The sequence below is a fragment of the Aspergillus versicolor genome (genome assembly GCF_001890125.1).
Source record: "Aspergillus versicolor CBS 583.65 unplaced genomic scaffold ASPVEscaffold_16, whole genome shotgun sequence".
In the NCBI taxonomy this organism is placed as follows: Eukaryota; Fungi; Ascomycota; class Eurotiomycetes; order Eurotiales; family Aspergillaceae; genus Aspergillus; species Aspergillus versicolor.
In genome coordinates this window covers 665,027-690,804 of record NW_024467539.1, presented here as the reverse complement: position 1 = coordinate 690,804, position 25,778 = coordinate 665,027, and the positions used below count along the sequence as shown (strand labels likewise).

Below are 25,778 nucleotides of genomic sequence, written 5' to 3'. Positions count from 1 at the left end.
ATAGTTAATTAGTTATTCTAGATCTACTATTTCTATATAACTATCTATCTTACTTAATCTATTATCTTTCCTAATAACTTCAACTACTACAGTCCTTTTATTATTAATAAATATATTAGAAAATAAATTTACCAACTTAAAAATTTACTATTAAATTAGAAGATATATTCTATTATATTTATTACTTATTAAGAATCTACTTTAAATTCTAGTAATAATTTTTATAAATAGTATTATATTAAGCTAGCTAGATTATATTATTAATAACTAATATCCTAAGAATAAAGACTACTAGAAAATAAAAAATTATTGATAAATAATCTATTTACTATAATTAGAATTATACTTAATTTATATAATTTTTAGTATATCAAACTAGATATAATACTAATAAAGATTAATAAATATTAGAATAAAATCTTACTAGTACTAAGAAAGTAATCACTAAATATAAGAAATACTTAAAGAATAATTAAGTAAAGAAATCCTACTATTATTACTAATTACTATTTATATATATATTATTTTATATTTCCTGTGTAGGTTAATATATCTATAAAGATATGGAGTTTTCTTATTTAATCCTATTATTATAATATTAATCTAGTTATTATATATTAAAGGCCTCCTGTTACTTATTATATTTATATACTAATAGATTTATATTATTATAATCTAGCTATATAGCTTTAGTTCTACTTCCTAGATCCTATTAAGGATAATTTAACACTTTCAACTTCCATCAAGAACGCGTCATCGCGACAAATATAGAAAAAAAATTATAGTGAATCTTTTAAAATTATAATTATTAATAGATATTTTACTACTAGTTTTAAAAGGTTAATTAATTTTTTCTTAAATATCTACTAGACCACTAGTAAATAAAATATACTATTAGATATAATAATATTTTATATTTAATATATATTAAAGCTCTTAAAATATTACCAGTTTAAACCCTATTTTTTACTTTTATTATTATTTTATTTACCTGATATCTAGTAATCTTATATATAACTAAACTAGGTATCAGTAATAGAACTTCCTGATAGTAGAAATCCAGGATACTAGTACCTTTAAACAGTATTAAAGGTTCCAATATCATCTAGGGGGACCCAGCCATGATATCACAATATTATACAATAGGCTTAATAGCTGCTAAGCGGCTGTAGCATACCCCAGGCATACTTTCCAGTGTGCTATCTGTATGTAGCAGCACATAACACCAAGTAACTTGTTGATTGTAATATATGCCGCAGTCTAATCATCAGGATACTCATCCATCATATTACTCACAAATTTTCGTGATACACAATCCCATCGTTTGAAATATCTCCCCGCCACTGTGACCAGTGCTGGCGGCAGTTCTGAAATGACTGGTGTGATAATTTCAATATTTTCCTCAGCAACATATCGGATGCTCTTGTCCTCCACACTGGGAGCAAATTAGCATCTATCAGGTCTAGACAAACGCGCAAATCTCACATCACATGGTAGAAGCTTTGGTGCCTTCCGCTTTGGAGATGGTCGACCCCCATCCTTCTCATCCACTGCTCGCCAGCCCCGCACTCAGCATCCCAACCCGTAATTATGGCCGAATAATTATAACGACGATGCCGAAATACTTGACCAATGCGATAGTTCACCCGATTGTGCTCAGAAGGCCGCCTTTTCGGCTGTTTCTGCATCTCATCAACGGCTCTGATGACATGTACGCTCTCCATAATATGTTCAAATTCCAGCGTCCCACGGAAGATAGACGCAATATATTGCTCAATGAGATAAATGTCATACGGAAAGTCGGTAGCGACTAGCTCCATCAACCAAAGAAGATGATGTCGCGACTCAGCTGGACGGAGAGGGTTTGATAATAACAAGGAAGACCAAAGTGCGGCATATCGCGCGCAGCCAACGTCAACTGGCACCAATCCCCCACTGGGAAATTGACCGATACGTTGTACTGAATTTAAAATATTCCTGCTGCACCGTAGCACAATCTCAGATGTCCCTGACTCACCCAAAAAGGCCGATTGCTCCATTGATGATGCCCCTAGAAAAATCAACTGAGCCCTCATGTCCGACGTGGGGGTCTCTTTGATAGAACGGAAGGGATCCATGTAAATCGGTTCGCATTGATTATCAGCACTTAAAGTGTTACCGTCAATGTCAAAACCCAGAGGAGGCAGAACGATAACATGGACGTGGAAAGGAAAACCGCATGGACGGGCATTAAGCCCAAGCCTCTGTGCAAAATGACAGTATATGACTGCTGACACCAATGGCAGTGAATTATGCCCGGCATCATCCAGTGCAAGGCCTAGAAAGTTGTGTTCCAGGCAATGATACTCCCGGCCGGGTTCGATGCCGATCATGTTATTATCTCTCAAATATGTAGCGATAACACTTGCCTTTTCACGAGAGGTCACATTGAGTATGTTTGGATGCTCGAGGAGAAAACAGGAAAATATCCCGTCCAATCTATCATTAATCTGCAACAATTTTGAGTATAAATGCCACTGGTGTCATTTCACTTTGCCTACCTCATCAAAATTGCCAAATCTACTTTCGGGTATGAAAAGATCAAACGCGCCCACCGCATTAGCAAGCGATATCGCATTCCCATTTCTAAGTGCATCCCATTCAGGAATGGCGATGCTTCGGTGTAAACTAGCCAGGACTGCTTTGGCATAGTATCTTTTACAGGTGTTAGAGAGTAATGTTTCAAGCAACCGGAGACCACAAACCTGCGAGCTAGGTAATCCTCTGTACACGAGTCGACGAAAATATTGCGCAGAAGAGTGTCTTTGGCATCATATCCAAACCGGATAATCGATTGAAATTTTTCTATCCTTCCAGTTTGACTGGTAAGGATGCTGTCGAGGAGTTGACCGGTGGCGCGATCAATAAGATGTCGGGATATGTAGAGCGCTTTCCAATCCACACTCGAGACGGGGCTCGAAAGCTTTGCTGGCATGCCATGCCTTTGGGCCCAATATTTAAACTGAGTCCGGCAGTATTGCCTCCATAATAATGGTTCGTTTGTAACCCCCCAAAATCGGCGCGCGGCGCTTCCTACAACGACAGTGTCCGAGGCACTGCAAAACAACAAGATATTATAGAGTATTTCTTCTGGAAATTCGCTGAGAGACAAGACCATCCCGTTGTGTGAGATTTGGTACAATCTTTGCTGTGCATTTCATCGATAGTATTTGGCGGGAGGCTGTCGGTGGGCTACGAACACGATGACGAGATTCAGCCCCTCTCTGGACCCAATTATTCTACACTACTCCGCACTTTCCGTCCAACCTGGGAGTCTATTCAATTTCTGTTGATCCAGATTGAACATCATTTTAAATCTACATGGGCCAAGGTCACTCAACAGCCCAAGCGGGTACTGGGGATTCAAACGAGAAGAGTGCTACCAAGAAAGACTATTACGAACTTCTTGAGGTGGATCAAAATGCGTCGTCGGAAGAGTCTGTTCCCAACAATCAAACTCGGCTAGGTAGCTGGACTGACTAGATCTTGCTGTCATTTATTTACAGTATCAAGAAGGCCTATAGAAAAAAGGCACTGGAGCTACATCCCGACAGAAACTTTGGGAATGTACATGCCTCAACGAACCTCTTTGCAGAGATTCAATCTGCCTACGAAGTGCTCTCAGATCCCCAAGAACGATCATGGTATGATTCTCACCGCGACGCATTTTTAGGGGGCGATGGAAAGGGTAATATGACTGAAAATTCACACAAAACACACGTGATGATGGCTGCCGATATTCTCAAATTATTCTCGAAGTTCAGTCCCCGGATGGAGTTCACAGACGCACTGGATGGGTTTTATGGTGGTTTGCGTGAAACATTCGCACAAATTGCGCTGGAAGAAGAATCAGCATGTCGCTGGGAAAACCTGGACATTATTAAATACCCATCTTTTGGATCTCGCGATGACGCTTTTGCATCCGTGCGTGGTTTCTACGCTGCATGGGGCAGCTTTTCGACCAAAAAATCCTTTTCGTGGAAAGATGCCTACCGGTACTCGGATGCCCCCGATCGCCGCGTTCGTCGGTTGATGGAGAAAGAAAATAGGCGTCTGCGAGAAGGAGCAATTCGCGAATTCAATGAAGCTGTTAGATCGCTTGTGGCGTTCGCAAAGAAGAGAGACCCGCGCTATAAATCTTATAGGGATAGCTCGTCGCAACATCGTGAAGCTCTTTTCCAGTCTGCCGCTTCCCAGGCGACAAGGTCGCGAGCAGCAAACCAAGCAAGGTTGCGGAGCCATGTTCTGCAAGACTGGGCGAAGTCTGAGGAGCCCGAGGAAGATGTCGCAGAAAGCTTCAACGAAGATGAGACAGAGCAGTTTGAATGCATCGTCTGCTGCAAGATTTTTAAGAGTCAAAACCAGTTTCTGGCCCACGAGCGTAGTAAGAAACACATCAAAGCTGTGAAGCAGCTTCGTTGGGAGATGAAGATCCAGAACGACGAGCTTAATTTAGGAGATGCGGCCAATGATAACGGGGACACGAAAACGACTGGAGATGGTTCTTATCAGGGAGAAGACTCTGTCAATATTTCAACAAGCCCACCGGGACGGAGTTTGGACTGTTCGAATGACAAAACGGAACACAGCCACCCCGAAATGTTAAAATCTGACAAGCTGGTAGCTGAATCTTGCTGCGAACTTCAGGGGCCGGATTTCAGCCCATTTCATAACCTCAAGGAATCGGCTAGTAGCAATCATGATGCCGACTATGCCCCAAGGGAGGTTCTGGAGCGCAGGCTTGACCAAGAGAACCCATCCACTCAAATTCTAATGGATAACGTCGATAATATTTCTCAAGGCCTGTCCGCCGCTAGGTTGAATGAAACTTCTTCCTCAACGACCGCCAAAGTTGGCAAGGCAAAGCAAAAGCGGGCTAAGAAGGCCCGTCTTGCGGAAGAAAAGATCCAGTTAACAGAGTGCACTATTTGCAATGCTTCTTTCTCTTCGAGGAATAAGCTTTTCTCTCATCTAAAGTTGCATCGATAGCGGTAATACGCCAGTTGCAGCCGAGCTTATATTGCGCATTCATTCCTTGCTAACAGGTCCTGGTAAACAATTTCGATGTTTCTACAAAAGAACTGCTCTACAACTTTGCTAAAATACGCAACGCATACGTTATAATTTTGCTATTGCACCGTACACCCCGACAAATACTATGCGTAATGGCTTGCCGTCAATAGTTAAGTCTTAACCCAACCCAGTCTTCGAGTTCTTCACTACTTGTGCAACCGGCAAAAGGATGCCCTTATTATTGATAGCACCAAGAGCGGTTCCTGTACTCCAACCCATCTTTTCCAGCATCGCTCTTCCTTTGTTTTCCGCACCTATTTCGGGTGCTGAAGCACCGACAACGTCACCATCCACGTAAGAAACGTTTCCATGGCCACGCTTAGCTTTATCCGACCGACTGCGAGTTTTGTCCCATGCCATTAAAGCGCGAGAGCTGAACTTTTCCTTTGAAAACACTCGTTCCATTTGCGATATCGTCCTATGCGTGTACTTTGGTGTTCGTGACGTCTTTGACAAAATGGGAAAGCGAGAGGAGCCTTTGCCGCGTGACTGTGAGGTTAGGCGCAAGGAATGTGCCATGTCATGAATAAGCATTCTGCGATTCTTGGTCATCGGAGGGAGTGATAAGCTGTATTTTTTTGGGTCTCGTTAACGAACAAGGACATACAAGTACAACTGTGAGTCAATGAAGACCTTACCTATTCTTTGATGAAAGAAGGAACAACCGTATCTCGGATTTTAAATCATCGATGTCTATACCATTCGCATATTTGGTTTTCAAGTCCGGATCATTCTTGCGTCGGCCTAGGAGTCCTTGAGCTCGAAGATCCTCTCGTTCCCTCTTCTTTGCTTTTTTCTTTAAGCGATCGTTGTTCCAGGCATTTACCAACTCATTCTCCAGCTCCGTATCAACGGCTTCAAAGTTGGAATGTGCGTGTTTTTTATTTTTCTTCTTGCTTAGGCTTGGCCTGCTGAAATCCATGACATCTAGCCCATAATAGGGATCGAGTTCCAGTGCATCGGCGAAGGCAGTTGCCGAGGCAAATATGCTCTTTTTAGATTTTTTTCGAGTCGGCCGCGATAAGCTAGAGGGCGCGGCGTGTGCTTCCCCTAGCACCTCCGCTGATGATGAGCCGTGGTGATCAGATCCGTCAATTTCGCTTACTGAGGAGCAAGTCACATTCTGCGAAATGGGCTGTACAGTTTTATGTCCAAAAGTCCGGTCGTCGCTTGAAGACGAGCCGCCATCCTCTGATTCGTCTTCAAGCATGTGTGCGATGTAGTCAGCTAAGATCTCATCCTCATCCTCATCTGATATTATATTACGATTGGACTGGTCGTTAATTGCTATCCAATCGTGAGAGTCTTCGCCGAAAGCGACTGATGATGATGATGCCTCGTCTGGTGACGAATCCGCGGATGTAATAGGTGCCTGCGTATAAGCTAGTGGCTCACCGTCGATTTCTGCAAGCACGCCGCCATTGATTGCGGCGCTTTGTGAGTCGACGTGGAAATTTGACCGTGGTTTGCTTCGCGTCCGCCTACCCCGGAAGATGACTTCATCCTCGCTCGAATCTGTAGGAGAGAAAGAACGTAGCCGAACAGGAAGTGCTGGGCTTCCCGTCATTGCCACATCTTCGTTGGCGGGGCTGGAATCTGACTTATATCCGTAGGAGCTATTTAAAATTGATTCAGACGCTTTCTTTGTGTGAGATTCTCCGTTTTTGGAAGGCTCCTCGGCTATGGATGCAGGCTTGTGTTCCTGAGACTGTTCAAGGTTGCCTGCGCTCACAAACTGGACTGTCTGGTGACGGAGCTGGGAATTCGAACGCCATAGGTTGCGACCTTCAGTGTTTCGTGCTTCTTGCTGCATAGAAAGGTAGCCTGGCTTTGTACCTTCGGCAATTAGTAGAGCTTTCATGGAAAATCTATTTGGTTATGATAAGTGCGGACCTGTATGTGTCTTTTTGCTAGCCTTTCGGGCCTTGGTCTTGTTGAAGCGGGCCATGGCAGTAGATAAGCAAAATGATCACTCAAGATACCAGAATTGGACTTCAAAAAGACTCATCATATGTATGGTAGTTGGCACACAATAATCGTGGATAGTAACCTTGGGGGACTATTATAGTGTTTTACTGGAGATGGGGCTTTTAGGTCATTGTTGCGGTGGTGGCAGGCAGGACTTCGGGTCTCGGAGACTCCTCGGAAGCTCTCGCGATATTAATATTACGGTCGTACTACGGTGTAATAATGGCCAGCCCAGCACCTAGGTTACTTAACAACTACGGAGTCAACTAGTTAACTAACTAATGTTAATAATATTAACTCTGAGACTGACTAGGGCTGACATACTGTAGCAAAATAGCTTTATCAATGTTGTCATGATATAACACCGGCTGTTGTTTTTGTATGAACAGTGAACAGAAGAAAGCACCAGCTCCCTAAACGCGGTTTTCTGAACCTACTATATCCGTAAACCATTGGTAGTTAGCTGACTGCCTTTCGACTTAAAACATGCTGGATTGTTCTGCAGACTGTAGGGTGAGAGATTGACCTTTTAACTCTTTTTTTCACTCTTCAGGTGAGTAGCTTCTTTTGATATCGTTAAATTTGCAATTATACCACGTCAAAATAAGGAGAACAAACAAAACTAGTTGCAGTAATCGTGAGCCATACAACCCAAAGAAAACTTAACCATAGTATATACAGAAGCAGTATGTATTGTCAAGTGAAAAGGAAACAGATATTTATCTTAAGCTACCTCTAATACTGTTAAGAGAGTATATGAAGTTTGACTATATCTGTAATATAATCGCGTCACAGTTCATTCCCTCTTCAACATGGAAACCGAATACAAGGCGGTAGAGGTCAGATAGCCAGACATACCGCCCACTCTGGGCCATAAGCTTAACCGCCTTAGATATATCCATCGCGCTTGCCCTGGTCGCAGACTCAATATCTTGAAACGTGGGTTCGAACACTACCAGACTCTTGTAATGTTTCAGAAGAGCCACTTGCCAGGGAGCAGACCCGAAGGCGTCTGATGACAGTGACTTAACAAAGGATGGAAGACCTTGGGATCCATTGCGCCGAAATCCGTTGTTCAAGGCTGCCTTGGCGATTAGAACCCTGAGACCGTTTATATTCGAGTCGCTAGAGAGTGTTATAACTGTGTTTGTTGAGGATGTTCTCTGAGAAGAATGACTCTTCCCTGAGATACTTGATGCATTCGATGACCAGTTAGCGCGTGAAGCCTTGTCTTGACCCTGGCCAGACATGAAAATGTTCTGAGCGGGCCCTTCGTTGGGAGAAATAGTGCCAATATCTTCGAATATCGTTGTTGGCGTCTCAGGGTTTCTCTGACAGAGTAGGGCGTCCTCGGCCCGAGCAATATTAGAATGCTTAATTTGTTTCTCAGCTAATGTAAAGGTCGCCTGGCTTGGTCGAGGTGTTCCACGGTCAGAATTCCATAGATTCCTCTGCGTCCATCCTTCTCGGAAAATATCACAAAGTTCCCAGCATGCTTGGACTGCCGAACCTAGCAATTCTTCGTCTACCACACGGCCTTCTTTTTTGTTCTGACGTATACTGAACAGCATCTCGGCCAAGGACCAGCAGGCGCTTAGGAGTGAGTCTGTACCTGGTACGCAATCTCTTTGTTTCATTAGTCGATGGCATAGTGTGATGTAAAAGTCGAGAGTTCGTTCCCTAAATGCATCTGGGAGGTTACGGTCGTGTGTATTATATAGATGATTGTTCAGCTCAAAGCTCACGCGGAGAACCGAGTCTGAAACCTCACTGTCGCGAGCCCGAGTTTCAAATAAAGTTTGGCAGAAGTTGCGGCAAAGATCAAGTGTTGGGTTAACTTGGGACGCATAATCATCTACTTGGCCTGCGTATAGCTGCTGACACAGCCGCCAGCATGACTTCCAGGCGTCGTCTTGGGTCTCAACAGCGAAACTACCTCGCTCCCGGTGGATTGAGTTTAGGGTGGCAAGAGTGTTGCAAAGCGACCAGCACTCAACAAGGGCTGCCTGCAACGCCGTTATCTCAGCACTCCCCATAGGAGAATACTCATTCTTTAAAACAGGCTGATCTGCTGCTTGATCATCACTCCCAGTGGTTCTCTTGTAGCTATGGATACCTTCCGGTATATCTAATCCACCATTAATTAGAGCAAGGCTAGGCCGACAGAAGTTTGCGACTCGCCTTTGAGACTACTTAAATGTAATCTTTTGTCAATATCGTCGAAGTCCTGCCTCGTCTGTGCGCGTGGTGTCCCCCTTTCAGCCCAATCCCTTGTGGGTTCAATACTAGTGGTCAGCGGAGGAGGCGATATGGAACTATTGGAGAACCTCTAAAAGCGATAAGTAGGACTACTTTTGATTTAGGGTTGGGCCCTATATTGTACCTTTGCTCTTTGGTCTCCTATACTTTCAGAAGTAACTTTAATACTTGCAGGAGATCCTGAAGACGTAATTATCTGTTCTTGGAACATGGGTGTTTTGTCCGACGATTGCCAGGCATTTAGTTTAAATCCACTAGAGCCAGCCGGGTTATGTATCACCGACTTCGGTTCGTCATCCTCGGGTCCAGTTCTAGAGTGGCCCAGGTTTGAAGTCGTAGTTTGTATCTATGTAAAGGCGAAAGAGGAAATGAACAGTTAGTGAAATGTAAATCGCAGGATTAGGAAGGCGCGGACTTTTGGCTGTCCGTTCGTGACCTTCTAGTTTCCAAAGACGTACCGCCAGCTTTTCTTGAGAAATATGTGTTGACGCCGATGCTTTGGTTGCGGATATGGGTATACTTTCGGGTTCGGCTTCGTTGTCACTAACGCTTGGGCCGTAAGAATCCACATTTGCTGTTGGTATTATGAATGAGGGATGCGAGCCTTCGCAAAGCCTGGTAGCTTGCGCAGGGTGTTGCTCAACCGACCTAGGATAATTAGTCCTAGCTGCAATCAGGCTGGGATGAACCAAAATTGAATAGGGGATGCCAGAAACTCCTTACATTATGAAGGTTCCTGAAATTAAAAATTAAAGATTAGGCAAGGACGCACCCAAGCGTCGAGAATCACACACTTAGGATGAGAGATAAGAGCAATGGACAGCGACTATCATAAATCGGAGTTGTGCTGACAGTAATAGTAGAGCATCGATCTCTTCATGGTTTGGCCATCTGCGAGATCAAGTTGAAGTAGCTGACACGATCGTACTTTATATGGAGTGTACGGCAGGGTAATCAACCGTAAGTTTACAAGGCGAAGATTGACATTTTGACGACATCATGAACTGATTGCTTGCCCGCTTTTTCCTGTAGCGCGCGGCTGATAGACTTCTTGGGGTCAGACTAAGTCGTTCTAGCGTCTTGCCCCAAAGCCCAACCCAACATGATTTGTCGACGTCAGAGTACCAGTTCACACTCAAACTTACGGCTTATTTACTCCGTAGCTTTTAGAGAGAATTAGAATAGTTAATAATCATATTGTTATAAGCAAGAAACAAATCGTGGCTATGGATGCTTACTGCAGCGGATGGATGTTGCTGCTGAGTGTCTCATAATCCAACTGTAGACACAAGATTATTTGAGAACGGGTATGTATTGAGTAAGTAGGTCTCCAAGTTGGCGCTGTCTAGGCAGAGAGAGCTTTGACCAGGTCACGAAAGACGATGCGAGACGGAGGTAGAACAAACGGAGGCGTATCACCAAAGACAGCGGCTAACCCAATTCTTTCCGACGGCCCTGTTTTTAAATCGGCGGTAATTGTTGATGTGGAAAATTTGTTCATCATGCTGGTAGGATGCCGCCTAAACAAATCTTCTAGCCCAAGGCCTGAATATTGGACCAAGTTATTGTCTGCGAGAACGAGTGGAGAGGCTCGGCTTGCACAGCAAATTCGTTGTACATCTGCTCCAGCATCCACGACAACGTATTCAGCTGAATGCGAATTTGAGACTAAAGCCACCGGTTCTTTGGCTAGCGGGAAACAAGAAAGCAATGCCGCCGAGTTTACATCGTATACCTGCACGGTAAATCGAGACTTGCGAAGCCTTTTCGAAGTTGCTCTTTTTCGCAAATTCTTTGAAGTCGTGGCGAATGTCTGTGTTCTAGAGTTCACAGCTAAAATGCGTGGGTCGCCATCATGGTTTGACTGTAACTCTGGATGCTCTATTGCTCTCACAACATCGTTGACTGTATCCCATATAAACACCGACCGGTCTGTGGCAATGAGAACATAGCATCCAAGGAACGCAGCCGCAGAAATATCTCCTGAGTACACTCCAACCTTACTATATCTGATACAGCAGCTTCGCACGTCAATAAGGATGGTAAGGCCAAGGTCTGTGGCATCCGACTGTAAAGAGGCTGCCAGGACTGATCCATCTTCAGAAAAGCAGACTGAAGCAGAGCTTAGGTGGGTAGAATTTACGTCGCAAGTTTTCAGATACCCCCTCAAGTCGAGCGTATTCCGGCACTTCCAAGTTTCTGGTGCGTGTTCACTATCTTTCTTCATGCCGTGACGCTGCCTGATAACTGGACGCCAAAAACGTAGTAATCCATCAGACCCAATTGTCGCAAACTCATGACCATTTGGGCGTGACGCAGTACCCAAAACTTTTGCAGAGCCGTTTGCGGAGAGATGCGGACTATCAATGCGGGTAACTAGCTGCCAGAGAGAGGATGTTTCGTTCCAACGCCAGAACTTCAAGTATATTTCCCCCGGATTTAAGTGAATGCCATGGTCCATGTTAACAGGCTCAACATCTTCCGGATATGGGTTCCAGCTGTCAATGGTAGCCATCCATTTCCCATCTTCGGAAACGCTGAGATATTCAATATTAGGTGTAAGGACCCGAGCCCCATCGGGTCCATTATTTAATGCTGTTGCATTGGTGCGCGCGAGAGCTTGGCGGGATATATGACTGCCTGAGCGGATATCATAAGTCTGTAGAACGGGCGCACCTGTTGACGCGATGCCTTCATGACTGAGTTGATGAGAGGTTGGGACAGTTATGAGAAGTTGATCCGAACGCCTTGGATGCAGCGTTGCTGCAAACGTCCTGGATGCACGAGAATGTTTTGCTATTATTTGTCCAGGGTGTTTTGAAGACTTAGCGCACAGCTGTAGGCTAGTTACGGTAGCCAAGGGCTGCAACTCTCTAGCTGATAATACCACAACACGATTATCAGCCAACTTTATGACATAAGAGTTTCCACTCCCGGAGACAACTATATTGCAAATTGGGGATGATAGATGTGGCAAAAATTGCTTTCGACCTGTATCTAATTGCCATAATACCATGACTGACTCATGGCCACCTGAGAGGACATAATTGCCTATTTGTCATCAGCAGGATTTATATTTGAATTCAGAGGGGAAAACAGACCATCATTTGACCAACGAACGGCCATGACAGGATTTCGATGCCAGTGGAGGCGCCTGGGAGCTGCTGGTTTCTTGTCCTCTCCACCATTGACATCGAGGAAGCCCAAGGCAGCATGGTATATCAGAATAGAGCCGTCCGCCCCCCCGACAGCAATAGCAAAATCTGGTACTCGTTTGTTCTCTGAACCACGCGGTTTCCCTTGTTTGATATCAATACAAGTAATGGTGGTAGCCAACTTGACCTCCCTCCACGTGTAATTCGCCAACTCTGAGTCTGGAGTAAAGCACGAAGTTCCGAAATACATGCGCGAACCACCATATGCGATGATTGCTTGACCACTTCCTATTATTTTGAAGTTGTCGATGTTAACGTCAGTTTCGAGTAACACTGTGCTCTTGGGGGTTTCAGTGTTCAACGGAGTAATCGTTAACCCCCTTCTCCCGTTCTTGCGCTCTCGCAGACAAAGAAATTGATTATAAGTATCTGTTGTATTATGCATGGGAGTATTGAAAATCAAGTCCGCTGAAATTGTTTTGTGTGACGACGTTTTCCAATGCGCAAGCTGTTTGTTCGAGAGCCAATCCCACTCGCTCACCGACCCAGACGCGACGAAAATATGGATATGTTCGGGGGTGACCGGAGATAGTAGATACCCAATTATGCTGTCGCGGGGGCTCACCTCTAGAACGCGGAAGAGACGGGAGGTTACAACTGAATAGATATGAATCGCTGTTTCGAGACCGAGAAAGAGGTACCTGTGGTTACAGTTAGATCGCGGCATCAAAGGAATGAAGAATGCGCCCTTACTGTTCATCGGCTGAAAGAATAGGATCTAGATGAGTAAACTGTCCGGCTATGCCCCGGGTCAATGACCAACCATCGGTCGGCCTTGTCGCATCCTTATCGTCGGTAGTAAGGGCGACCTCAGAAGTCGCGTCATTACATGCGAGCTTCTGGGATAGTTCCAAGGTATTGGGGGATATCGGGTGCCCTCCAACGACATCATCGCCAGTAGAAGTCCGGCGCCTCTTCGTGCCCTCTCTTCTGGTTTGCATGTTGTCTTCAAGTGCCACTTCACTTGGCCGGGATCGTTTCGCAAGCCGCGCTGGGCTTCCATAGTTTGTTGTCGACATCGATGACTGTGAATAAGACGATATTATGCCCCTGGTCTTAGAATATTGTTCGACACGACTACCGGCTAGGTAAAGAGAACTACCAAAGTTGAGTATAGACTGAGTTCTTGGAATCGAAAAAAAAAATCTCTCTTCTGGAGGCTGATTTTTGGAGCCCAATTATTAGTGGTCAGCAAATGAGGACAGATCCATATCTGGTTAGTGACATACTTCTACAGTGGGTCCTGGCGTCAAAAGTTAATGCAGACCACACCGCCTTCGGATACTGCAGCCCAGTGATGAGATGCGAAAATTGTCGCCTTGTGGTTAACAATTACTATAAAGTTTACCACTCAGCTTCTGTAGCACATCAGTTAAAAAGGAAATATTTTTTACCGCTTTTTACACCACATCGATAACCAGTATATCGTGATGATTATACCAGTTCGTTGTTTCTCCTGCGGCAAGGTATGTCAGCATAAGCGCTACTTGTTACCTGCTGATCCTGATCTGTAGTTGGGATAGGTTGTCGGAGATCTATGGGAGCGCTACCTACAACTACTCGATGAAGGGATTCCAGATGGGTTAGTACTGTATTCTTGCGGTTATAAGCTTCGTGCTGACTCTGAGCTCTCAAGCGATGCCATGGACCAGCTCGGATGCAAACGCTATTGCTGCCGCCGAATGATTATGACACATGTTGATTTGATTGAAAAGCTTCTCCGGTAAGTTCTGGATTTCCACTTGTCCAGTCGAGTAAGAAGACCGACTAATTGGCACTATCCAGATACAACCCCACTGAGAGGGACCGAGCCAAAGCCCAAGTATAACCGCTCGGATACTCGTTATAGCCACGAGTTATGCCTCACCTCATCAAGCACAACGCAAATGTATGGTCTGCTTTTTGAAGCTTGGGCGGAGATTCATGCATCCGCGACATACATAAGCTACAATAGCACCACGGGATTGCAAGTGGTATCGTGGCCGTAAATCACATCTAGAATCGGCACGATATTTTTTTTTTGTGCTGCGCCTGTCTACCTTTACTGCTCATGTTGTACAAGGTCCATGACCAATGTTACTTTGCTTTTCCCCTACTCGTGCGAATGTCGCATGATCGATTGTTGGGGGCAGTACGCAACCCGATTACACCGGGCCATTTGGAGTAGAAAAGGCAAGAAAATGTACTAAATATACCTAATGATATACTATACAGGAATCACCGGACCCGAACTGCTCATCGGATCCGGAAAAGCCTTCAAGGACAAGTAACCACTAGGCAGAACTAGATAACCTAATACCAGTAGATGGCTACTAGCCATACGTTTTACTCTCATACTTCCTGTAGATGAACCCAAGATTTTGAATGTGATTATTGCGTTCTATTCCCGCTTGATGGTTTTCTTGTTTAGCCATTCATAGCTTAGGTTGCTCACACCTATTTTCTAAGACATTAAAAAAATCGGTGTACTGTGTAGCTCCTGCGACGAGATGAACACTCTGATCCGCATTTATCCATTGTTCAAGCAGAAGGCAAATGATGCCTTTCTCCCTTGTGTGTGGTTCAAATACCCATATAGTTCATCATCATTATCTACCACAAATGTCATGTGGTTTCCATTTGCATCTCCATCAAAAGCTTCGACTTTGATGACAGCAGAGCCAGGGAATTTGGTGGAAACCAGCTGCCGTAGTTCGCTGATTGACCTGGTTGATAATCTATCAACCCAGGGTTTTGAGCCCACATGCAATTCGCTCTCAGGGCTGATACTAAGGTGGACTGGAATAGGCATAACAGTTGAATCTAACATAGGGTCCATATAACCGAACGTATTGCCGGAATCAGGGTGCGCGGTGGTGGTGAACGACGTATCATTAGCAGCCTGTAGAAGTGATGGGTCGATTTGCATATCAGTTAGGTCACCAGAGGATATCGGCGCGCTGGCGAGAGCCTGTGAAGCAAGTGTACTGATGCCGTTTGGGAAATCACCGTCAAACGGCTCAACGATGTCAGTGTTTCCTGTGTCAGAAACACGAATTTTAATGGGAGTGACCTTTCGTCTACGGGAAGGATCTCTTTTTGTCTGGTCATCCCGAAGACGTTTCATCACATCACGACACAATACTTCCATGGCCCTCAACTTTGTGGCATGCCCAGAATCTGCAGGCCCCGGGGCAAGAATGCGTTGGAGCAGCTCTGATTCCCGAACCCACTGCTCCTTAAGCTCGCTCCAGTGCTCATCACCCGCTTCCAGTTTACTCGTAAAATGGTCATTTTTCAGGGTATTGTAGAACGCGTTACGTATTTGACGACTCTCTTCTGGATTAACTCCCAGCGCATTCTTGGCCTCAGCAATGGTCATGCGTCGTTCCAAAGTCCTCATTCTCTTGGTAACATCGGTACAAACGACATCAAGAGCAAGAGATTTGGCCTCGAGTTGGTTGGGGTCCTCCCAAAAAACACGCTGAAGGTGTTCGGATTCTTGGATCAATGTATTCTTCGCCTCTTGCCATTTCTCAGGCCCGGCAATTGTTTTCTTAATGAAGCCTGCTTTCTCGCAGATATTCTGAAACCGGTCTCTGATTTGACGGTAGCCCGCGTTGTCAAGGTCTAGATACCTTTTGCTTTCGTCAATAGTGGTCTCAGAAGGAAAACGTGGCGGACCAGGCGGGTCGGCCGGCAACCCAGCCCATCCCCTTGTGCGTCGACGTCGCTTCTTAGCAGCCCAACGTTCTGCACTTTCTGCCTTCAATCGATTGAGCCGTTCCTTGCGCTTGGCCACAACCTCAGGTGACAAACCCGGTGATTGATCGGGTGAGATAGCGGGTTCGGTCTGGAGAGCTTCCGGCTCATTATATGATTCTGGGCTTTTGTATACTTCCTGCTGTAATGCTAGTAGACCGTCATCTTCGGGTAGCTGAGCGGAACTTAGCGCAGCCTGTTGTGCTTTCACCCCATTCGGAACACGGAGTAGCCAGCGGTTTTTGGCTCGAACTCTCATCAACTCGCGCTCTTTTATTTGAAAACCTTCTTCATTGAGGATCCGAAGCATGTCTCGCTGGCTAGTGTTTGTTTCCCAGAGTTGCTTAACGCGGGTCACAAGCTGCAGGTTTTTATGTGCTGGATTTTGTTTTGAAGGAAATCCCCATCGTTTAAATTGCGTTTGGAAAGCGCGTTTACTACCAAGAATTAATCGCAAATGCTATTAACAATAACAGACGTCAAGGAGGCAACAGAAGGAACGAACCTTGGAGAGAATTGGTACACGTCCCTCATGTACTCCATAATTTCCTCTAAAGCTTTCCTATCCTTGATGTACATCTGATAGCATATTTCGCGCTTCCCGTCCCAATCGTAGACCATGATGCGAAGCGGGTCCTCCAAGTTGGAGGCGCGCTCTGGGGACTAACCCAGGCAGGGGCCGGGTTTCTGGGAAGAAAGTCTTATCGTTGAATCAGAAAGTCAGGGTGTATGTGGAGCTCCCGCAAGACATACGTTGTCGCTCCTGTACGCCGTAGTGGGAAATAGTCACGCGGTTGCTATATGTGTAAGTCCAGCACGCCGTACTCTGTAGCTAGTTAGCTGATGTGAAAAGAGGGTGGTGATATGGCTGTGCATAGAAGTCACTTGCGCATTTTTTAGGGGAACTTCATGCACGTGATGGATCATGATTGGCAAACAGCAGATAATCTTCCTGTACTCTTGGTACACTTTAATGTTTAACATGAAAAAGCAAGATGATAGATCAAACTTGTCTTCACCATACAGCCATAAGAATTCAAGCTTGTTGGTTCTGGATATAGTCTAAAATAATAAATCGCTTTATTTACAGCATGATAGACATTCAATAATTTGATGAATAGCATGTTACATCAACTCAAGCTGCGGACTCTTCTCCTGAACTTGAATATCCTGGTTCGCAACCACGTCAGGAAAAGCATCCATGTACTTTTGGACTGAGATTTCCAATTTTCCGAGTCTGGGGGTGGCCGTGTCGTTGAATGCGACCGATAAGAGCCGTCCCGTGGAGTACGGCCCGGGGCATTCGCTTCCCGATCCTTCTCTCGTATGTCACCCCCTGCTATTGATGCCCGGTAGCCTTGTTTCTCCTTTCGTTTTGTTTGCCTTTCCGCTGCCTTTACTCGTTGTTCCTCGAGCTTCCGATTCTTAGCTGCTTCCTTTTCTTCAAACGCTTGGCGTGCTGCTTGGACTGTAGCTGCCCGCGACACAGGATCCATACTCGCCCGTGTTTTAGAACGAAAAACAAAATCTAGAGACGACCGAGTCGTCGGCGATGTTGTGTCCAGTATGCCGCCATTATCCCGTGAATAGCCGAAAGATGCTCGGCCGGTTACATTTGTCGGCGGCGTTCCAGCTCCAGGTAATGGCATAAATGAGCTGTCAGGAAGGTGCAGTGACAAGCGGGGCTTGGACACCGAAGGGGCGAGCTCATATTGATCATTGGTTTCCGAGTCTGCGCGTACCAAATTATCTCCTTCTGCAAGCCCCCTTTCTTGGGAGCTATGGTTTTCAAAATAGGAGTTTTGACAGGAAACGGGTACTAGAGGAGGAGTATACGCGCGAGGTGCGCGGCGCATTGGATGGGCATATTGCGAGCCTTGTTTGCCAATACTAGAGCTGCTGGCTGTGGAGAGTTGAGAAGTGCCGCTCGTAGATCGACGATGGAAATCGGATAGCTTCCTCCTTGCCGGAAAGTTATTATAAAGGTCAGCCTGGACGCGGTCCCTCTCGTAGCTTGTGTAGATTCCTAGACCATCCTGTTCAAACGAAGATCGCGAAAGGTCAATTGATGTAGATGGTGATCCATCTCGCGATACTCTTTTGAGTAAAGGCTTTATTTGTACTTTCGCAATATGTTTTCTCGACGAACTATCAGTCTCGTGAGGAGACATGACTGCAATCAACGAGCCTTTCGGCGGCGGTAAAGCTCCAGAACTCCTCGGGCGATTGCAGGGGACGGTTTTTGGAATTGCGACGTCGCTCAAAGGCTGAACCGGGTCTGGCTATTGCGCTTCTAACTGAAGGTGCACTTGCTCAGGGGAGTTGCAAAGTTCAACGGCAAAAAAAACATGAAGGTATTTCCGGATAGCGCGCGTTCGAGTTGAGTCTCCGTTCTGGCACCTACCAATGATGTATGGCGAGCAGATATTTTGTGTGCTATGGAACGGACACCGTCGTCCCCTCCCCTCCTCTCCTTGTCGCTCCAGAGTATACTAGAAACGAGACAATCTAATAATGAGATCCCCAGTACATGGTTTCTGTTGCATTCATTCGAGTTGTAAAATGAGTTCAAAGACTCGGCAATTAAGCAGTGACTGAAACGGCGGGTTCTGGTAGCAATCTATCGGTGATTGAAATGTGCAAGTCGCATTACTAATAGTCTGAAAAAGACCAGAAAGAGAGAAATACCCAGGCAGACGAAGACGATAGCGATGAACAAAGCCCCTGGAGATCGGATGAAAAGCTGGAGAGGTGTACGAACATTGAGGGAGGAAGATTGCGGTGGTGAGATACTAAGAAGCCCGTCTTGGGACGGCGCATATTGGGGAGGTCTCCTTAACCGCTATCTCGACGAATGCGGAGAAAATTGGTGGGTGTTGCAGCTTGCGACCAACCGGGTCTTCCGATCAACCCAAAAATCCCGTCCATGCACGCTCCACATACATTGGGAGCTGCATCAGGCTTAAAGCTGCGACACACTTGACTTGATGCGACTCATGCGAGGGCTTTTCAGCCTTCCAGCATGGTTCTAGACTTGTATGCTCTAAAAAGTTTTTTATACGTAGCTGGCTCGCAACCTGCTATGCCCTTCTACCTGTACCCGCAGGTTCGCTTGTAGGTCGGTAGTGCCGCTGGTTGGTGGCTATGAACTGAACCCGTGCCATCCTCCTCGACATTGCAATGGGGTCCAGGTTTGTCAAAAATCGGAAGTACAAGAAGAAAAAGAGAGAGAGTGTGTGTGTGACACTAATAGTAAATAACGGTTCATATTGAAGCGCCATGATCTCGAGATGTTTGTACCATTGGATTCTCTAGTTATCGATCCCGAGATGCGCTTCGCCTTGTGAAGCCATTCCAACTCCAAACATAGTTTGACCATATTATATATAGACAAAGCATAAAACGTCAAGGCGTCAATAATCATTGCGGTCTGAGAGGCGAATAAATATATGTCCAATAATAATTATTTTCGCGTCCCCCGTCCCCCAGAATTAAGAGTCCCGGTGGACTGTCTACCTCGGGGTGGCAGGCCTCTTTTTTAACACCGGCAGCCTGAGGTGGCTTTGTTTATAGGAATTATGCCACGTCGGGTCTCCGACCTCCGGTGCACCGCAAATGCAATAATACGGCGGACGGAGTCTCTGGAGCCACCACGCGGAGCCCGCGGTTTCTGCAGTGGAGAGAGAATTCATTTGCTCTGACGAATGATTCCTGCCAAGTTCCAATCGGATCGGCACTGGGTGACCGCACGACAGTTTGACTCCTTGACAACCAGTCGTCAGCAAGCTAGCGATATAACCCCACTCAAGTTGAAAAGCCATCTTGCGCATCCCTTCCCTTATTGTATGAGCCTTATGTTGGGCATGGGTGCAAACGAAGATGGCGGGGCAATTGGACCCCTCCTGCTGTTTCAATTTTCCATAACCTGCCACTCTCTCTTAGAATCTTTTTTACTTCCTTCCACGGGGCTTCCTGCGAGGGTGTTATATTACTTGCAAATTGGAACCAAGTTGCCTATGGTTTTATTGACACAGCAAAGGCTATAGATTCATTCTCTTCTCTATTTCCCAGACAGCCTGGGAGTTCTTGAAGATGGCGGTTTCTGCCCAAACACTATGCATTGTTTTTTTTGTTTTCTTCTCTCTTTCTGGAAAAGCCAATGCATTCGGTGCCGGAAACATTGCGTCAATTTCCAAGATCGAGGGACAGAATTGGCGCCATGGAGACATTGAGGATGCCCTTCTGACCCTGTTCTTAGCTCGTGCAGCCGGCGGTCGGAAGTTCAGCAAGCTTGATGTTCAGCGTGTTTATTTTGGGAATTGGCTGCGGGACTATAGCCAAGCTGTTGACGTTGGAACTGTGAAATATGTTAGTGCCGAGGCCATTCGGATTCTTTTATGGGTCCTTGGGTTCATGAGTTTTGGGTATGATACTCTGAAAGTTTTTTTTTTATCTTTTTTCTTTCTTTCTTTCTTTTTACTTAAGACATCTACTAAATTTTTTTTAGGTATGGTACGAAGGAGTTCGAAGTCACGACAGAACGCCTTGGTTGCTATCAGCCCACTGAACACATTGATAATCCTCTTGGATACGCTGAAGGCGAAGACGCCCGCAACTATGACCGGCGTCTCAGGGGTCCTGTTGATAAGAAACGTGAATTGGCTATTGATCCTAGGACAGGTTAGTATAACTACTTTCCGCGCCGGTCTTCTCGCTAACGTCCTGGATTATGATAACAGGCCTCAAGAACTACATAGCAAATGAGCGCATGGACATTGCAACCTCCGCTGCTCTTGTGCGACAAGTCTTGGGCCGATCCGTTCAATTGGGACGAAAGTATGCAAGATCAAATAACGATGAAGATTTGCATGAAGCCCTCCGTCTTCTTGGGACCGGCCTGCATTGCCTGGAAGACTATGCCGCCCACTCCAATTATGTGGAGTTGAGTCTCATCGAACTTGGTGAATCGGAAGTTTTTCCTCATGTTGGACGGAATGCTATGGTTGAAATTGAAGAGGTTTCGAATCCAGTCTATCCTATTGTAACAGGCACCTTCGGAGGCGTGGACTTTTTCCACTCGGTGCTTGGTGAAATATCAGATAAAACGACGCAGTCCGAGATTCAATCGTTGGAAGGTGTTATTAATGAATCTCAAGCTGGTTCGCAGCCCCAAAGCTTACTTCGGGACTTGTTGAGCAAGATTCCCGACGGACTGATCGGCAACAGCGATGAGAAAGTTGGTAGGATGGATGAACTGAAAGCTGAAACAAACAACACAAAGGAAAGAAACAAACACGTTTCTCCGCGCAAACCTGAAGAGTGGGCTAAATATTTGGATGACGTCCAAAAGCAGATTTACCCCGTTCTGGAGTGGCATGACGACTTGCTCAAGTCTATCAACAACGCGATCGAAAAAATTCCGGTTTTGCCAGACCTGATCGAGCAAGTTTCAGAGCAAATCTCGGTCGCTGTTTTTTCCATTCTCGCTCCCTTAGTTCTGCCTATCATTCAACAGGTGAAGGCAGAGCTTCAGACAGGATCATCTGAAGTTATCCAGAGTAGCAGAGAGCAACAGCATATTGTCTTCAACGATGATTATTGCAGCGACCCCACCCACTCGATGCTTTCCAAAGATCATTTCTCCAATGTTCTCAATGAACCTGCTGGTCGTGTCGCTTCTCAAGTTGTCAAATGGACCGTGCCACAGCTGATGGAGCTATGGGATGATGATGAGGCTGATATCAAGACCACCTTGGATAGAATTGTTTCTGGTGTTTTCCACCACCCGACATTACGTCGCGGCGGAAGAGATGGTTCCAGAGATATTCGCCAAATCATGTTCGATACCGTGAGAGAATGGTGGGAAGGTAAGTCGAGGCATGAACTTGATAGCCTCCGTGAGCAGCTTTCTCGCAGTGGCGTTAAGCAGGGCAAGAATCATAAAGAGGGTGTTCATGACTCTGGTCACGGTTGCGGAAAGCCGCTTACCACACACAAAAGCGGCTCCCAAAACCCGGGCCAAGGCCACAAATCTGAAACTAGCGGAATCGAAAAGATAGCCTCAGAAGCTGCTGGCGGGGGGGCGCTTGGTGGCCTTGTTGGTGGACTTGTGAGTGGCGTCGGGTCGATGATACTTGGCAACGAGTCCAAGGGAGACTCGAAACCTGTGCAGGGAAGAGATTACGGTAGCGGCCAGGAAAGACGAGAGCATACATATGAGCAACATCACAAAGCATATCACTCCTCAACTCAACGTCCTGGGGACCCTGTCGAGGAACTTGGACAGCGGGAGCGCCACCATCGCAAGCATCATAGTCAAGAGAGCCATGTCCCGGTCGAGAGCAGTGACGATTCTGATAATGATCGCAGAAGGCACAAGCATCACCACAGGCATTCCAGCAAACATCGGAGCCGAGAGCGTTCCAAAGACCCTAGTAGCGGCTCTGAAAATGAGGGAACACGGCGCCAATACCATTATAGCCAGCGTGAGAAAACATATGATGAAGGCCGAGTCAGATACGTCCAACAGGATTCGGAGGAATACAGGCCCGGGCGTGCTGAAAGAACTGAATACTCAGAATTGAGTTATGGGCATGACAGCCGCTCGTCACACCGCCATGAACAGCAGGGATACTCGCAGGACAGCAGGCCTAAACAGTAAAAACCCCCTTCCCCAACAAACGGGGACATTTAATTGCAGTGGGTGATGAGCTAACTAAAATACAAGGGATTATGCGTCCGGTTATGGAGAACCTCAAGCAAGTTATGGTGGATCCAGGAGTGGTGGATATGGCTCTCGAAATGAGTACAGCTCGGGGAAAGGGCCTAGAAACGAAACCCTTTCTCAAGATGACTATGACTCGCACCAATATGGTAGTTCTAGAAACGAATACGGATTCCGAGGCGAACATGGACCTCAAAGCGGATACGAGTCCCGAGGTGGATACGAGCCTCAAGGACGATATGGGCCACAAGGAGGTTATGAATCTCAGGGTGGCTATGGGCCCCAAAGCGGATACGAGTCTCAAGGACGATATGGGCCACAGGGAGGATATGAATCTCAAGGTGGCTATGGGCCCCAAAGCGGATACGAGTCTCAAGGACGATATGGGCCACAAGGAGGATATGAATCTCAGGGTGGCTATAGGTCTCGCGATGAGTACAGCTCTCGGACTGGGTACTCTTCACAAGGCAGATACGAACAGAACTACGACGACCGTCATGGTGGTGGTGGATACAGATATTAAGATCCAGAATGTGGTAGCTACTCAGTGTTAATGATTGTATTTAGCCTCCGAAAGCCGAGTAGGGAAGGCTTGTGAACAGTGCAGAACACCCAGTTACATGATAATCCAATTCCACATATTAGAACCTCAAGTTACCATTCCTTAATCTCTCCAGGATTCGGCGCTTCGACCCGAACAACTTTATCACAATTGAGTAGTCGAAGTGGGTCCAGGGCCAGTTTCACCTGGCAGGGTGGGACGAGACATTAGCAATGTTGTTTGGTGAGTATACTATGGACAACTTACCCGGCGCATAGCATCCACTGTTGACTCTCCGACTTCATGCTCGAGGTAGTCTCGTTTGATGAGGCCTACACCATGTTCACCAGTCACGGTACCTTCCATCTCAACAGCTCGCTTTACCATGCGATGAACGACACCTTCTGCGGTTTTCCTCTCCGTGTCATTCCACAAAATGATTGCTAGCCGAGCACGACGGCGGTTAGTATTGGGAAGCCCCGAAAAAGTCACAATGCGGAAGAAGTGTAACATACCATGAAAATTGCCATCCCCGACGTGACCACAGATACCAGCCAGTAGACCGCTTTGTGTCATGTCTTGCTTCGTGGCTTCGATAATATCAGGCAGTCTGCTCATCGGGACTGCCACATCGGTGGTCCACACGTGGTCCTCTGGACCCCGTCTCATCGCCATAACACTCCACAGTGCCTCCTTGCGAGCGCTCCAAAGTGAGGCCATTTCCTCGTCGCCACGGGCGAATTCAAAGGACTTAGCCTGGGCGGACGAAGCAAGATTCTGGACTAGACCAATCTGCTCTTTGACACCTGTCGGCGTCCCTGTGAATTTGAAGAAGATGGTAGGTGCTTCCTTCCATTGGCGTGATGTGGTTCCGCTTGCATTGATACATTTCATTTGCACGTCATCTAGGATCTCTACCCCAGCGACGGGGATCCCTTCCTCCACAACACGCGTGACACACTGGGCGGCGCTGTGGATAGAAGGAAAGCTGGCAACAGCAACATTCTGGCTTTTTGGTTTGACAGTCAACTTCAACGTAGCTTCTGTGACCAACCCGAGGGTACCCTCGCTACCAATGAAGAGACGCGTCAAGTCGTAACCAGCGCTAGACTTCCGTGGACGCTGTCTTGTTTTGATAATTGTGCCGTCCGCAAGAACAACAGTCAGCGAGAGAACCCACTCACGCATGGTCCCATACCGATAGGCATTTGTTCCCGAACAACCAGTACCTACCATGCCACCGATCATGGCGCCAGGACCGGGATCCGGGGGGAAAAAGAGGCCTTCATCAGAGAGTGTCTCGTTCAATTCTTCCCACCCAATCGCAGGCTGGACTACAACGTCCAGATCACCTTTATGTACTTCCAAAATGCGATCCATGCGGCGAAAATCAATGCACACACCTCCCCTGGTGGGAGCAAAATGACCCTCCAGACTTGTTCCGCCGGAGTATGGTGTTACAGGGATGAGGCGTTGATGGCACACCTTCATTATGCGAGAAACGTCTTCGGTACTTGACGGGTACAGAACAAGGAACGGCTTCTCTTTTTCATCGGCTTTGTAGGAAGACCAGTCTGAGCCTGCGTGGGAGATTAAATCGGTGTGCTCCGTGGAGACATTTTCCTTTCCTAAAATCTCAACGAAGTCCGCCCAAGCAGCTTGCAGATTAGATGGCGAAATATCGTGCCGCGGGGATTCAAGCTCGTATAGGTTTGACGTGGATGTCGTCGGGAGGCCCGCGGGTTTCAGAGACCCCAAGTAATAAGCTCCAGTGGAAAAGAATACCAATGCTAAGCAAAATCCGTTAGCACAAATCGCAGATGGTGGAAGAGTCTATCCGAGGAGCTAGGCAAAGTCATACCAAACATCAAAGCTGCATATCGCCCACTCTGGGATTGAGTCTGATACTGCGCATATCGCTCCTGCTCTGCACGCTCACGCCTCAGCCGCTGCTGGGTACTTTCATACAGTTGGTTCTTAAAAGGCTGAGGTTTCTCGTCCGCATATAGATACTTCCTTGAAAGGTGGAAACTCTTCCGTTGATGTAGAAACGACGGTCGAATGCCGTTTGGTTGGTGGAAGGCACGCGGTATCAATCGGAAGGACCGCACGGTGTTTGGTCGCATCATTACGACCGGTGTAAACCTACCGGGCGAATATGGTTATTGATGCGGGAAATCAGATGAGCTATCGAGCCCTCGCCATATGCACAGGTCAC

General features: G+C 46.4%; 11 protein-coding genes across 11 annotated transcripts; 4 read left to right on the top strand and 7 right to left on the bottom strand.

Moving 5' to 3' along the window:
• Nucleotides 1–1,041: 1,041 nt before the first annotated feature.
• On the bottom strand, nucleotides 1,042–3,360 carry ASPVEDRAFT_47912 (uncharacterized protein). The gene is made up of 4 exons (XM_040813891.1): nucleotides 2,745–3,360; nucleotides 2,541–2,694; nucleotides 1,486–2,489; nucleotides 1,042–1,435 (listed from the first exon to the last, which is right to left on the bottom strand). Exons 1-4 carry the CDS (start codon nucleotides 2,972–2,974, stop codon nucleotides 1,261–1,263), a joined length of 1,563 nt encoding a protein of 520 aa, XP_040674494.1. The 5' UTR covers nucleotides 2,975–3,360; the 3' UTR covers nucleotides 1,042–1,260.
• Nucleotides 3,361–5,028, top strand: ASPVEDRAFT_144712 (putative C2H2 finger domain protein; the record flags this gene model as incomplete). The annotated part of the gene is made up of 3 exons (XM_040808010.1): nucleotides 3,361–3,480; nucleotides 3,571–4,640; nucleotides 4,731–5,028. 3 exons carry the CDS (start codon nucleotides 3,361–3,363, stop codon nucleotides 5,026–5,028), a joined length of 1,488 nt encoding a protein of 495 aa, XP_040674493.1.
• A 100-nt stretch (nucleotides 5,029–5,128) lies between these two features.
• ASPVEDRAFT_416751 (putative R3H and G-patch domain protein) lies at nucleotides 5,129–7,442 on the bottom strand. Its single transcript, XM_040812403.1, has 4 exons — nucleotides 7,405–7,442; nucleotides 7,006–7,334; nucleotides 5,751–6,936; nucleotides 5,129–5,680 (listed from the first exon to the last, which is right to left on the bottom strand). The coding sequence occupies exons 2-4, from the start codon at nucleotides 7,058–7,060 to the stop codon at nucleotides 5,230–5,232; spliced, it is 1,692 nt and encodes a 563-aa protein (XP_040674492.1). The 5' UTR covers nucleotides 7,061–7,334; nucleotides 7,405–7,442; the 3' UTR covers nucleotides 5,129–5,229.
• An 11-nt stretch (nucleotides 7,443–7,453) lies between these two features.
• On the bottom strand, nucleotides 7,454–10,506 carry ASPVEDRAFT_416695 (uncharacterized protein). Its single transcript, XM_040812402.1, has 7 exons — nucleotides 10,134–10,506; nucleotides 10,063–10,075; nucleotides 9,988–10,002; nucleotides 9,798–9,888; nucleotides 9,464–9,685; nucleotides 9,262–9,409; nucleotides 7,454–9,208 (listed from the first exon to the last, which is right to left on the bottom strand). Coding segments are annotated over exons 2-7 (1,839 nt in total). The 5' UTR covers nucleotides 10,065–10,075; nucleotides 10,134–10,506; the 3' UTR covers nucleotides 7,454–7,847.
• A 9-nt stretch (nucleotides 10,507–10,515) lies between these two features.
• On the bottom strand, nucleotides 10,516–13,677 carry ASPVEDRAFT_47908 (WD repeat protein). The gene is made up of 3 exons (XM_040813890.1): nucleotides 13,248–13,677; nucleotides 12,441–13,195; nucleotides 10,516–12,390 (listed from the first exon to the last, which is right to left on the bottom strand). The coding sequence occupies exons 1-3, from the start codon at nucleotides 13,571–13,573 to the stop codon at nucleotides 10,685–10,687; spliced, it is 2,787 nt and encodes a 928-aa protein (XP_040674490.1). The 5' UTR covers nucleotides 13,574–13,677; the 3' UTR covers nucleotides 10,516–10,684.
• Nucleotides 13,678–13,984: 307 nt separating this feature from the next.
• Nucleotides 13,985–14,382, top strand: ASPVEDRAFT_144548 (DNA-directed RNA polymerase core subunit RPB10; the record flags this gene model as incomplete). The annotated part of the gene is made up of 4 exons (XM_040807996.1): nucleotides 13,985–14,020; nucleotides 14,078–14,136; nucleotides 14,191–14,277; nucleotides 14,340–14,382. The coding sequence occupies 4 exons, from the start codon at nucleotides 13,985–13,987 to the stop codon at nucleotides 14,380–14,382; spliced, it is 225 nt and encodes a 74-aa protein (XP_040674489.1).
• Nucleotides 14,383–14,872: 490 nt separating this feature from the next.
• Nucleotides 14,873–17,147, bottom strand: ASPVEDRAFT_47906 (Clr5 domain-containing protein). The gene is made up of 2 exons (XM_040813889.1): nucleotides 16,801–17,147; nucleotides 14,873–16,732 (listed from the first exon to the last, which is right to left on the bottom strand). Exons 1-2 carry the CDS (start codon nucleotides 16,914–16,916, stop codon nucleotides 15,064–15,066), a joined length of 1,785 nt encoding a protein of 594 aa, XP_040674488.1. The 5' UTR covers nucleotides 16,917–17,147; the 3' UTR covers nucleotides 14,873–15,063.
• Nucleotides 17,148–17,339: 192 nt separating this feature from the next.
• Nucleotides 17,340–18,259, bottom strand: ASPVEDRAFT_47905 (uncharacterized protein). The gene has a single exon (XM_040813888.1). The coding sequence runs from the start codon at nucleotides 18,149–18,151 to the stop codon at nucleotides 17,426–17,428; it is 726 nt and encodes a 241-aa protein (XP_040674487.1). The 5' UTR covers nucleotides 18,152–18,259; the 3' UTR covers nucleotides 17,340–17,425.
• Nucleotides 18,260–20,387: 2,128 nt separating this feature from the next.
• Nucleotides 20,388–22,956, top strand: ASPVEDRAFT_89933 (Het-C domain-containing protein; the record flags this gene model as incomplete). The annotated part of the gene is made up of 3 exons (XM_040818703.1): nucleotides 20,388–20,719; nucleotides 20,803–20,975; nucleotides 21,035–22,956. The coding sequence occupies 3 exons, from the start codon at nucleotides 20,388–20,390 to the stop codon at nucleotides 22,954–22,956; spliced, it is 2,427 nt and encodes an 808-aa protein (XP_040674486.1).
• Nucleotides 22,957–23,027: 71 nt separating this feature from the next.
• On the top strand, nucleotides 23,028–23,573 carry ASPVEDRAFT_89932 (uncharacterized protein; the record flags this gene model as incomplete). The annotated part of the gene is made up of 1 exon (XM_040818702.1): nucleotides 23,028–23,573. The coding sequence occupies one exon, from the start codon at nucleotides 23,028–23,030 to the stop codon at nucleotides 23,571–23,573; it is 546 nt and encodes a 181-aa protein (XP_040674485.1).
• Nucleotides 23,574–23,673: 100 nt separating this feature from the next.
• Nucleotides 23,674–25,689, bottom strand: ASPVEDRAFT_144726 (FAD-binding oxidoreductase; the record flags this gene model as incomplete). The annotated part of the gene is made up of 4 exons (XM_040808012.1): nucleotides 23,674–23,766; nucleotides 23,828–24,003; nucleotides 24,076–25,350; nucleotides 25,422–25,689. The coding sequence occupies 4 exons, from the start codon at nucleotides 25,687–25,689 to the stop codon at nucleotides 23,674–23,676; spliced, it is 1,812 nt and encodes a 603-aa protein (XP_040674484.1).
• Nucleotides 25,690–25,778: the final 89 nt, after the last annotated feature.